This window comes from Branchiostoma lanceolatum, chromosome 3 (genome assembly GCF_035083965.1).
Source record: "Branchiostoma lanceolatum isolate klBraLanc5 chromosome 3, klBraLanc5.hap2, whole genome shotgun sequence".
Taxonomy (NCBI): domain Eukaryota; kingdom Metazoa; phylum Chordata; class Leptocardii; order Amphioxiformes; family Branchiostomatidae; genus Branchiostoma; species Branchiostoma lanceolatum.
Window position 1 is genome coordinate 20,283,819 of NC_089724.1, and position 13,360 is coordinate 20,297,178.

General features: G+C 42.8%; 1 protein-coding gene across 1 annotated transcript in view; it reads left to right on the forward strand.

Moving 5' to 3' along the window:
• Nucleotides 1-12,992, forward strand: part of LOC136430931 (D(1) dopamine receptor-like) — a 31,886-nt gene extending 18,894 nt beyond the window's left edge. The window contains exon 2 of the mRNA XM_066422029.1: nucleotides 10,345-12,992. Coding sequence (XP_066278126.1) covers nucleotides 10,422-11,534 — 1,113 coding nt within the window. The 5' untranslated portion in view covers nucleotides 10,345-10,421 and the 3' untranslated portion in view covers nucleotides 11,535-12,992. The remainder of the gene's footprint in view (nucleotides 1-10,344) is intronic.
• Nucleotides 12,993-13,360: the final 368 nt, after the last annotated feature.

Genomic DNA, 13,360 nt, shown 5'->3' on the forward strand with positions numbered 1-13,360 from the left:
GGTGAAGGCCAAGTACCTGTGTTGACATAGCTTACACTCCTGGTCATCATTACCTGTTACACTACAAGGTGCTCGAACGTTACGAGTACGGGGAACCCATATATCTCTGTCAGGACCGTTCGCGTGGCTCGATTGGGTGCTTGAGTTTTAATCCCTCCAGAAGCTGTGGGTGACTCGGCGGGAATCTCACTGGAGTGCGTTAGGACACTGCAGCAACTTTTGCGAATTTGCGCCAATTTTTCCTTGCGGTCATAAGAAATTTGCAGCAAGTGTTTCGAAATTTTCAAGCAAATCGCAATTTGAGGCACAAATCGGCGTCGATATTGGCTAAGACCTTTGCTAATTTGGCGCAATTTGGTGCTGTCCAGTGAGATACCCTTTTGAAAATGTGTGTTGAATCCATCATGAGAAGGCGGTTATAGGTAATGCAGTTTGTTATGTATCATATATGTGAGAAGATCAGCATGATAAATTAACAGAATTGTTTATTTCCTGATGGTTGCCACGTACAGATCACACTGACGTATTTGAAAAATTATTTATGTGGGGGGAAAAGGACACAGTCAATGTATCTTATGTCGGCTTTTGTGTCTTAGAAATTGATGACTATATGAAGGTTCCCATATCTGACAGAAAGATGAAACTGGTCTTTGATGTGTAAATTATTGACGCAGGAGAGTTGCCAAGGTGTTTAATGACGTTCTAAAGCTCACCCCAGGACTCCACTACTGAGCTTGGCTCTCGGCGTTTTGGGGACAAAGAACAATAATAGATCTGTGATAGAACTTTAAAGCTAGGTCTGGCTTTCATAACCTTTTGCTAGAGGGCTATTACTTTCAATTGATAGATGAATAAGGCGAGACGACTTGTCCATATATACATGTAAATTAGATATTACAGGATATTGATGGAGAATGTATTGGCCGGATATTGATGGAGTTTGTCTAATATGTAACCTAAAATAACGATATTAGTAATAACCACAAACAGACAGAAAGGCGCTGTGAAAGATGTTCGTCCAAAGGCCATTAGTCGATCCTGAAGATCTTACAGCCGAGCTTCCGGTGCGCGAGTACAGCGTCTTACAGCCAAGCTTCCGTTGCGCGGGTACAGCGTCTTACTGCCGAGCTTCCGGTGGGCGAGTACAGCGTCTTACAGCCGAGCTTCCGGTGGGCGAGTACAGCGTCTTACAGTCGAGCTTCCGGTGCGCGAGTACAGCGTCTTACAGCCGAGCTTCCGGTGCGCGAGTACAGCGTCTTACAGTCGAGCTTCCGGTGCGCGAGTACAGCGTCTTACAGCCGAGCTTCTGGTGCGCGAGTGCAGCGTCTTACAACGGAGCTGTTTAGAGGAAACAGACTTATTCGATTTTTATTTGCAACCATACTAAAACGTTTATCCATTGTCTCAGCATTTCAGTGTGTTGTGTATTGAAGAGTAACTACTTGGTACTCTAAGTTGTGTCTTAGCCCGGCCCCGGCACCCCGATGTGTACGGCAGGCCAGTCAGTGGTGGACTGAGCCCACACAGTTTATACTAGCCGAATTTATTGGGTGGCTTTATAGTGCAACCTCCCTCTTTAAACGTTATGTATAGTTGATATTCTTACGTGTGATGGATCTCAAACATGTGTCGCTGCAGTTGCACTGTTGTGCACATGCTAGACAGAACAGTTCCGAAATGACAACATGAATTAGCTATACGGGTAGTTGGTACGAACCAGGTTAACCAGCACTTAGAAGTCTCAAAGGAAAATAGGAATTCGGAAGGAGCATCGATTGTGACGAAAGCCTGCTTTATCTACTACCAGATTAGCTTCTGAACACATAGGATCATATCATTACAGGTAGGAAGGGCCACAACGTTCTAGGTTAATTCTTCATTACGCTTAGAAATCCCATAAAGCGCATTATATGACGGGGGTTGTCATGAATGCTTTAATTTGATCACACTTGTAATGAATGACTACGTTTCTGAGACAAAGTATGCCGACTAGCCGATTGGATATATCCACGCCCAAAATCTAATAATCTCTTCAGAACGTCAAGACCTACATGTAATTACATACTAACTTATCATAAAATCCATCCAAAGTTTCTCAAGTCACACTGTTAAACCACGAAACCACGCCGAGGAAAACGTTGTTGGCAAATGAGGGGGAGAAAAACGCTTGATTACTTACAATAGAAAAAGACAGCACCTGATGATCTTGATATCTAACATACCATAGCTGCTTTAAAATAACATAAGTTAGAAGTTATCCTAATAAGTATCAGAACAAAGCTAAGTCGAATCATTGATGTGAATAGATGAACGTATGATACCACAACTGTCCCTTTAACGATAAGGAATGGAAATAAAAGAGCTATTAAAGAAGCCACCAAAACTCATCACAATTTCCAAACGTTTACTGACGAAAAGAAAACTACATCCCTGTTAACCTCTCAAAAGCACACTCCTTGCAGAAAAGTGGGGCACTTCGTCTTCCACTGCTTCCATAGAAAGAGGTCACACCAAAAAAGATTATTCCGTAGCAGTTCTTAGAATAGTCAATTCTATCACTTTAGGCTGTCTGAATACTTTTTCTATACATTATTTCAGGTTGCAATTTTCTCCCTGCAAATGAAATCTATATTCAGTGGAAGTAGTCACGCCCGTGACATGTTCGTTTCGTTCGTTCGTTTGTAGTGCCTAGTGGCACAGACGCGAGTTTACTTGCTGTTTTAGAAGCAGGGTGTAATTTCTACAGGGAGTGGTTGCTACTGGGGAACCCATTTTACGTCTCTTCCGAAAGACGGGTGCAGCCCCAACAAAGATGTTCTGATTTGAACCGGGATCTTCAAGTTACCAACTGATTGGAAACTGGAGCTCTGCTGTGAGGCCGCTACCAGTTGAGCCACAGGGACATCCTGCCCGTGACGTGACATAACATGCGTAAAAGGAATGGTAAAGATCTTACGGAAATCCTGTGAACTCCGGTCGCGGCCTGAAATTGGATATTGACTCTTCTAAAATTTCCACAGGGGTCCATGTATCAGTTACTGAAATTGTGTGTGATTCAATGTCACGATATCCGTTAGTTGATATATTGTACTTTATAGCTTTCCCGTTCGAAATCAATTTTCAATACATCAAAGCGATACTGTTTGAGGACACAGCTTGGACTCTGGTTCATGGGTAGGCTATTTCCTCAATATAATACAAGATCACACAATTACATCGGCTTCAATTCTTCAGTAGTTTGTGTATCTTATATACGGCACGGCCTGAAGAACACCGTATGGCGCCAAAGACGAAAATTGAGATAGCTCTTAGATAAGATGGTTAATGGGAGAATATTAGATTAAGAGCAGCACACCATGTGATGTGTATGCCGTGTAGAATTTAGTTAGATCTACAGGGAGGGGAAATCGAGGACACAATGTTTTGTCCTTTATATTGTTTTACGATCTTCAGTTCCTTCCAAGGTCATTCTGAATGACATACGCTTGTGGTACTGAAATGCTTTTCAACAGACCCGAGTCAGCTTACAGATGTGCCCTATGTGGCAGATGTGCCCTATGTGGCAGATGTGCCCTATGTGGCAGACTGTCCTTCTCGTTCAGGAGTGTATCTATTTAGACATAGCCCTGTAGGGTTGATGGAGGTGAAGCAAGATTTTACTATGGCCAATATTGGCCAAAGGGGGCCATATACATACTGAAATCCTAATTAACAGAAGGAGTTGGCAACCAAATTATAGTAAACTTTGGGATACCTTGGGTGGGGAAGTTTAGTTATGGCTGCTTATCATGAAATATATCATTTTCATTTCTAATACAAGTGCCGACTATATTGCGAACTTGGGACTCATCAAAATCGAGAGGTTTTTTTAACGTGCGAGAGACAAGCTTAAACTCGACCATAAACACGAGGCAGACGGCTTATGAAATACCCTCCGCAGGACTGCAACGTTATCAGTAGCGTGCATATTGAGCCAGGAATTGCTAATCATTATACCACTACCAGTATATCATTAAGCACCTTTAGTCACTCATGCGCATGGATTTAGCCGAGGTACAGTCTTTAGCTGGTTGGTTACGCCGAAGGGTGGTTATATTGGCAATATAGATACAGACTGTTCAGATCTGACGACCGAGTACAGCTGAAAAATAGGCTCACATGCATAGTTAGCTAACTTGACCAGTGCTCACGTTTCTGTACCAGCAAATTTGCACGGTATAGCGGTGCATTCTGCAACAGCTCAGAAGTATGATGATATCCTACAGGTGGAAATCATTGCTTTCATACATTTCCCCCTCCTTCTATCAGATATTTTGGTCGCTCATGGCAAGGTTCTCTATGATAATGGTTCCGTTATCTTGAGATGCCGCCAGGTCCTCAGCACACAGCTCCATCAAGTACAAACGTGCTGCTGGCTAGATTGTCTGAAGCCATTGTACTAATGGGTGATAGTGATCAGTCGGTCTAATATATACTCAAAAGCTTTCCAATGCAGTGATGAATAATCACATTCATGTAATATGCAGAGAGCAACTTTCATCTTTAAGTTCCTTGACTTTGAACCCGTACTTTTGCAGCATTTCACTGACCTCTAGATTCAGTTTTGCCCACATCAGCTCTCGAGCATTGAATAGTTGTCACTACACAGGAAGGCAATTTAGAAAAATTACTTTAACATGTTTCTACGGTTGGCTGACATATATATGTTCAGTAACTGTATCTATGAAAACCGTCTCGTGGCATGGTTTGAGGTGAGAATGCGGCATCTATAGGCGATGGAAGGAAATGTGAGACGCGGGGGCGGCAGCACTGTGCAGCAGGTACTGCAGAAGACTAGGTATGAATAACTTCAATAGAAAACCAAATCCTGGAAAGGCTCCACACGCAGGAGATAAGGTCACATAAAGCCCTTTGTCCTTCGAATTCACGAACACCGAGTACCATTTTCCATGCTTACGGCGACGCTATTCCACTTACTAATATGTAAGGAACTTTTTTTGGCGACGCTTCAGGAACGTGCCAGTTATATTTTGTTTCTGGTGTGAAGGCATACCATTAACCCCATCAAGGTGGGGTTGGTATGTGTGGAATGTTACACGCACACGTAGTAAGAACCATTCCGACATTCCACGGGAGGTCAGCGCCCTTGTTTGCAGATAATTATAAGATCTCCCGGGAGGACCCAACCTCCCGCCCTCTACTCCCCTGTAATTTGTGATTCCCGTAGGTTTGACAAATTGCCTCCGGTTGCGTCATGACGATAAAGTCCGATGTCTTGTCCTGTTTCATCTCCGTCGTGAGCAGAAATGATTGTCTACCCTTCAATGTAGATCTTGCGTAACACGCGATTAGAAGTCGTACAAATCGCGTGCCCTAATGAGCTGTACTCGCGTGTAACTACCAAAAAAAATAAAAACTTCTGCTGCCGCTGCACGCTTTGACGTAAATCTGACCAAACTTCATCCTAAAGTGTTAATCATAAACACCACTTGCAAATAGCCACCCAATCGTCGCCATGGCAATACTTTTTATTGACTTCCTTGTTTATATTCGAGTGCGGCTGGTAGAAAATGCTGTCATGATTCTAAGGCTAAGTACAGATTAAGAATAGGTCACCTGATGTTAGGCGCATAACATGGTGCCATTGGTCAGCTGCGGTTAGTGTAATGATCCTAGATGGACGACCACTAGGTGCATACGGTGTTAGCGTTGGCAATACGCAAACGCTATTCAGCAGCTGCTCTCGGAAAACCTGCTCTCGGAAAAAAAAACTGTTTGATTATTTTTCCGAAAAATGTATTTCCATTGCTTCCGTCAGTGCCATTAATGTACTAGTGTCTTCTCTTTCCAAAAATGGGTAAGAATGAAGGGTTAATGACCCGCCCCGGGGTGTATATGGTATGATAACGCCTGGTCATTTGCTATAGCCACATGAGGCTATATAAGGTGTTTACAGCAAATTACCAGGCCTTTAGTTTGGTTTATCTCAAGATGGTAAACATTTTATGGAACAAATAAACATGACACACATGGTAACAAAAAGAGTCATTTCCCCCTACATAATGGAACGGTCGAACAGGTCGGTTATTGCAATAAATGGCCACTTGAGATTCGTTATTCACCACTTATGTCACTTTCACGAGGTGTTTTGAGTTTCATGCATGGTAATGACCACCTTACCCTACCTAGTAACCTGAGACATAAGCATCACTATCATACATTGTTAATGCTAGACGCTAAAGATTTCACCCTTATGTCTCAGGTTAACGTTACTAGGTAGGGGGTATTCGAATATTGTGAACACAAAGTAGTGTACGATAGTTTAAGTTGGTCATCACCATGCGTGAAATTTAGAACACCTCTACATGATTCCTGGAGGTATGAGATCGCCGAACTCTAGTAAATGGTTTAATACCATTGTTAATCTACAGGTGAAACTGGACTAACGGTAAATCGAGTAAAAAGCAAAAGCGATCACATTTTAGGTAGTTATTGGCACAGCGAAAGCAGAATGGATATTGTACAATTAATCTAGTGCTTCTGCAGCCGTGACATTTTGTAAAGCTTGTCCGGTGTTGCCGTGAGACCTTCAAAGCTGGGATTTCCCGTCACACTAATAAAACAGCGACCGCTGTAGAATTAGATAACCCGTGGAAGATCCTAGAAGGCAGTTTAAACGATTTTACTGCCCAAAACGCCAATTCTGTGACGCCATTCATTGACATTATGCCGCGGAAATGTCATGGTACATGTAGCTGGTGCCGTGTCCTCGTTTTGAACTCTTAGTGGTTATCCCGAACATTCTAAATAAAAACAAAACATATATATTTTCTTGAAGAAACTTCTAGAAGATTTTCGTCCCGGAATGGCTTCCTGTGTCTGGTTATTTCAACAATGGTTCGACTTCTTCAAAAGTCCAGCTCTGTTCGTCATCCTTGTGATGATACTCACTTGTCTGATATATCACTACTTCTCTATTAGGTATTGAATGGTACCGACATGGCGAAGAAGTGATCATGATTCGTCTCCAACCGTGACACTGGTCAATGACGCGCATCGCTGTTCAGCGCAAGAAACGCCCAAAGCTTGACTTTGATGTAATATCATATTCTGCCAAAATCAAAGGTGTAACATATGAAAGACGGCGACTAAAATGACAGAATATAGCTCAGGGTACCGGTGTTGACCTGGTCGGCCATCAAGGCCCGCTCAACGAACACTTCTATGCACTTCAGCACGTTGTATGTTGTAAATGTCACATTTTACGTTGTTCTGTTGGCCAGACAATGCAAAGGACGGATTCCTTATTTGCAGTTTCGAATTCTGTTCACAGCATGGTATGAAGACCTTTGAAAAAAGTCAAAATTAGACAAACTGCAACAAAATAGCGTGCTAAGCTAAATTTGGTAACTCATGACAAAAGTTAGACAAATCTTGCTCTGGAGCCTTATCTCCAGATGGGATAACTGCACAGTTTGTGCACAAGGGAAAGAATGGTATGAAAAGTTACTCCATCATGATGACGTATTGTAAATATCACCTTTTAGATCCCTTTCTGTAAGGCTTTCTGTGGCATCGATGATATTTCTCTTGTGATATCCACTGTGGGAAAAATATTTCCAGAGCTTTGATATGAAAATGTCTCTTATAACCTGTGTAAGTTTTAACTACCCTTTTCCTTCAGAGCGTTCTTATATAATCATTATCCCTTAAGGGCAGGCGAGACCCACCCCGAAAACCCGTCCCATTAAGTTAAGAATGTTATAAAGACTTTCCATTTTTCATCCTTCCAGGAACGTTAGCGGAACAGCCATTAGCCACATGGGTTTGCGGACAAGTCTATCACAAATTGAGTGGCAAGGCGTAGTCAGACGGGCTGTTTCCACCCGAGGCCCTTAGCGACCTAACATCAGACACAGGTCACTGTGGCTGTCAAGGCGTCGATCATGTTGTATTCTATGTGTTGTGCCCTGCTTTGTATGGCGACGCGAAAGGGGCCTAGCTGAGAATATCGTGATGCCAGCCGATAACGCGAAGTTCTCGTCTGCTTGGTGACCATCTACTCTAGTCAGTCGTCTAAACTACATGACATGATCACGACAAACACAATGCAGCTCATCAGCATCGCCGGAATAAATGCGCAGAAAACCCGCTCGGTTCGTCCGTGCTTGTCTGTGACGTATTTGCGGTAACCTCTAAATGACTTTTCTTGGCATGAGCAGTGATTACTCGACGTAATGAAGCACAAACTTGAGAGTCTATTTGCTAAGGATTGCTGGTTTTTGGTAGGCGAAATCCCCTGATTCTTTGCAATTTCCTGAGAAGAATATTGCTCTTTTACTCTAAACTCACGCCCTACCATGTAGGCAGAGCGTCAGCTGGTGGAATAGATCCTAGCGGGCTTCCCTCTGCCCACGGACAGCTTTAGGCGCACCCAGCATCTCGGCATTTAATTGGAATTTCGGAATGTCGCCATAACTACAAGAGGGTTACGTAAAATAGCATCTAATGTCCTATAACATCATGTAGCTCCTCTTCTCACAGCAAATGCAATGTCTACAGAAAATGAAAACATACCATTAGGTATACTTGTTATCTGAATTATTGGCTTCCATTGAGTACTACATGTCCCTCGTACATTTTTGTACGCTTAAATCAAAATTGTCGTGATTTTCTTAGAATAGCACCGCTGTCATCATGACCACCTCACCACAAAAGCTTTTGCTGCTATGAAAAGATCGAAAAGAAATTGAAAAAGGTTCATTCAACAGCGAGACCTAATACTTTCTTGGCAATGCCTTTCCATCGATGTCGAAAGGTACCATTATGATAGTCTCTACCCAGAGATAAATTGCCTAGTGATATTTCCGCTTTGAAATGAGTCGGTGCTTTTAGCGTTTACGGTTCAATTGGATAAAATATCTATCCGTATTACTTTACTCAATACAGCTCAGAAGAGTTTCAAGTTTTACGTCATTGCACTTGGGGTTTCCTCGTACTCTGGCATTACCGGTAGCATCGGAAAGTTGAAGTAGTATACGTCATAAGACAGGCCATCTTTGACCTTATCATGCCTCACGGGCAATACCCACAGACTGCACAGAGTGATATATTGTTGCGGTAAGTAAGCCGGACTAGGGATATTCCCCGGTGCCACTCAGTCTCCAACAAGCTACATTGTATCTCGATAAATGGTTGTGTGGCTTGAAGGCGTAGACTTATGCGATAGATTCTGATGAGGACGCAACGAAAATGCGTCAACGAAGGCTTATGGGAAAAGTTTCTTGCAATGGACACTTCTACCATATAGCTATGACTTAAGTGTAGGTTTAATAAGAGATGTGGTAAGAATTAATGAGACTTTAATGTAAGTCATGGCAGCCTCTCTCGTATGTGGATTTTTCCACACAGTCCACTTTATCCAACGTGTTGTCACGCGAGGATAGCTGAAGTGGGTCCATCTGATGACGTGACCTGAGTTAGGTGAATGGATGGTCTGGACGAGAGAGTGATCTACCCTGATCTGTGATAATGGCGGTGTGAATCATCATGTTGCTGTAGAAAACATTTTGATGTAAACACGTGATTGGAATAAATGGTGCGGTACGCTTCGGAAGTGGCGTTGAATAAAAATCGCAAGGAAGGCAACATACAATATGCAATAGGGAATACATAGTTGAGAGATGGAATGTGTATATGCCGTTGCTTACGGCCTTATTAATTGTGAATAAGATTTCAGGGTCATTTGGGAAGTCTCTGGAGTGTAGCTACATGTCCCGTGAGCATTGAAAGCTACAGTATTTTATTGACAATGTCTCCGCTGGTCTGCTTGAATGTCTATTCTATTCCCCGTCCACGTGTGATGGAAAAGCTAACAGACAGTGATGTCTTAACCAATATAAGTAGTAACATTAATCATGTTGAGACAGAGTGGCGTTGTATCTATATGAGATATTTGTCCTGAGAAAAAAATGCACGACCGTCACTAATATCATTCTGATGTTAAACCTCGTTCCAACTCATGATAATAATAATGATAATAATAATAAGTCTATTGCAAGTTCTTGCCCGTAGGCTAATTGCAAGTACATGTAACATGAAAGGACGGACCGACAATATATAACAATACAGCATGTGTCTTTTCTAGTCTAAATACTAACACTAGATTCTATCTTATTTGGGTTTGACTTCTTTTTCCGAGACAGTGGAAGACGAATGATCCCACTTTTTCTATAATGAACTCACAGCAAGTCTGTGATTTCGTCAAGATTGGGCCTGTATTTGATACATGAGGGTTTGAATATTTGTAATATGAAATATCCCTCTTTTCTTATTTTATCACAGAACACAAACTGAAACTACTCGACATAGAGAGGGACCGGGTCTTGCAGGTTTAGATCTACTGTGCTGTCCGAGACAACATGGCGATGGTAGCCGTGAACAACAGCACCAACAGTTCCGACATGTTCCAGGGATGGGAAGACCTGGATGGAGTAGACCTGCTCCGTGTCGTTGGAGTAGGAGGGATTCTGTACCTCATTGTCCTGGTGACGATCCTGGGGAACCTGATGGTTCTGACTGCAGTCATGAAGTATCCACATTTGCGTTCCAAAGTCACCAACTATTTCATCTGCTCCTTGGCTGTGTCGGATCTCATGGTAGGTTTCCTGGTCCTGCCGTGGGCAGCAGCACAAGAGCTGCTGGGATACTGGCCTTTCGGACAGTTCTGCTCGACCTTCGTCTCACTTGACGTCATGTGCTGCACGGCGTCCATCTTGAATTTATGCGTCATCAGCGTGGATCGGTTCTGGGCGATTTCGGACCCATTCAAGTACGAACGAGAAATGACCTGTTGTCGGGCGGCCCTCATGATCGGTTTAGCCTGGTGCTTGTCAGCAATGATCTCCCTCATCCCCATTGGTCTAGGCTTTCACCATATAGGAGAAACTATAACCGTCACGCAACGACAGTGTGAGTCGAACATGAACGAAGTTTACGCCATCACGTCCTCCTTCATCAGCTTCTACATTCCCGTCATCATCATGGTCTTGGCCTACAGTAAGATCATGCAGATCGCTCGACGGAAGTACGAGGACATTGTCGCACTGCACCGCTCCGTCAGCCAGAACACCAAGTCTGTACAAGAGTCGAGAACAGCGCTGAGACGAGAAACGCGAATATTCAAGACTCTAGCCTGCATTCTCGGGGTCTTCATCGTCTGCTGGCTGCCCTTCTTCATCCTCAACTGCCTCGTGCCGTTCTGCCCGCTGCGAACAGGAGGGAAGGCAAACTTTACCTGCATCGATAACACTGTATTCACAGTGTTCGAATGGCTGGGTTGGGTCAACTCCACGCTCAATCCCATCATCTACGCTTTCAACAATGACTTTCGGAAGGCGTTTTGGAGAATGCTGTGTCGGCGGGTGGCGTACAGCCGGAGCGACGCTGCCGCGGTAAACTGTCCTTGCTGTCCGGCGGAGACGTACGAAATGGCGGAGTACAGGACCACCAACAGAGCTCCCAGGTCAGTATGACAACGACAGCATGCTGACGATCAGGACACCTTCGAAGAGATCGAGATGACGGAGGTCGGAAGCTACAACGTTGGAGAGTAGACCAGTCAACATGACAGGATTGTCACCTCGAGAGATAGGGAGCACTGGCATACAGGGTAAATTGTGTTCTAAAAGAATATGTAAATTATAAATCAACCGCACTGAAAGAAGCTGAAATGATCGTCAGACCCGCCATATTGCATCTGCAGCTGTCTGTACACATAGGAGTGGACCACAAGTCTCCTCTCCAACATAATAGAGATATGCACGTTTTGCTAACAACTATACTTCGTTGATAACTCAGAATCGGAATGGTTGTCTCTGTTGTTTTTGGAACGTCCGATGATCTCAGCTGTGCGACTGACTATATATCCTAATCAAGAGCAAGAATGAGAAGATTTAACCTTGTGAGAAGATATACATTGCATTTCAGTCAGAATAATTAATCATGTAATCGGATAGTTTGACATTTTAGAAGTATTATGTAAGTTATATGCACGGAATAGCAGAGACGACACTGTTTGTGAAACGTCTATTGCTGCATATCAAACGACGTTGATTATGATACACGCCAAATTTTCTGGCACCGTCACTACTTGCACATAGTCCACGTTGTTCAAGGCAATGATGATTCTGCTTAGGGCCGTTGAAACATGAAATCGCCCGATTATTGTCCTGTGTTTGTACAGTACAGCAGACCAGTCACAACTTTCTACACCCCATCATATATCATGGACTTAACAGGTTTCACGTTGGCAGTATTGCAGGCAACTCTCATGCGTTGTAGTATAAGCAATTAAACAGGAAACGTTTAGCACATTTTCAAAAATGTTTAAAAATATTGCTCCATGGGAGCCAATAATGGGAGCATATCACCTAACCAGTTGCCGTTTACCGTAATTACGTCAATCACAATGCTGTTTTAAGCATCCGGTGTTGGCTGTATCCATGTCTGTTGCTGTTGAGAATATAGATATATATATATCAATGGTCAAATACCCTTTTTGAATGGATTGTGCTGCCGACAGACCACGCTAGTAGTTAGTGTCGGTTTGTGTAAGTGTCTGATTCATCCTTGAGAATCTGGATTCCAGTCAGAAATGTAACCTTAAGTATCAGAGGTATTTGTACTCAATCTTGATTGTTGGTGAAGAGTGCATTTTTAATTATTACAATCACCAGTTTATATACATTGTAGAACATCTCTGCAAGACATCATTGTATCTATGTGCTGCAACTATGGAGTGTGTGAGCAACTTCGTACAGTTTAGACGGTCATTTGATTATGCTGATTACTAGAGGCACAAGACAGCGAATTGTCTTCAAGCTTTCGAAACTACAGATCGTCTTCAATGTACAAATAAGTTCGATAATGTCGCCACAGTGTCCCGTGTCAAATGTCAATTGTTTTTGAGTAAAATTATCAAGAACCTCAAAGGTGTATTATCGTTTTTGTCTGGCTAGACTATGTGAGGCAGACGATTTGCATTTATCCTCAGCTGTTACCTTCCTAATTTCAGTTTGCTTCATGCCCATCTTAGAATGTCAATCAGCTGATTTAGAATCGTTAAAACCACATGTAGCTGGCAAAACACATATGTAGCTGGGGGAAACTGGGAGTTTATTTTTTTCCATTTATTTATTCGCACAAATAGAAAATATACAAACTATCAAAATGTACAAAAGTAAAAAGAAAACTACATGCAAGAGGAGAGAAGAATCCTACATGGCTCATACTATGCGCGCCTCCTTCAAACTTAACAAATATTAATCATGAAACTAAAATAATAATTATAAAAAGTAAT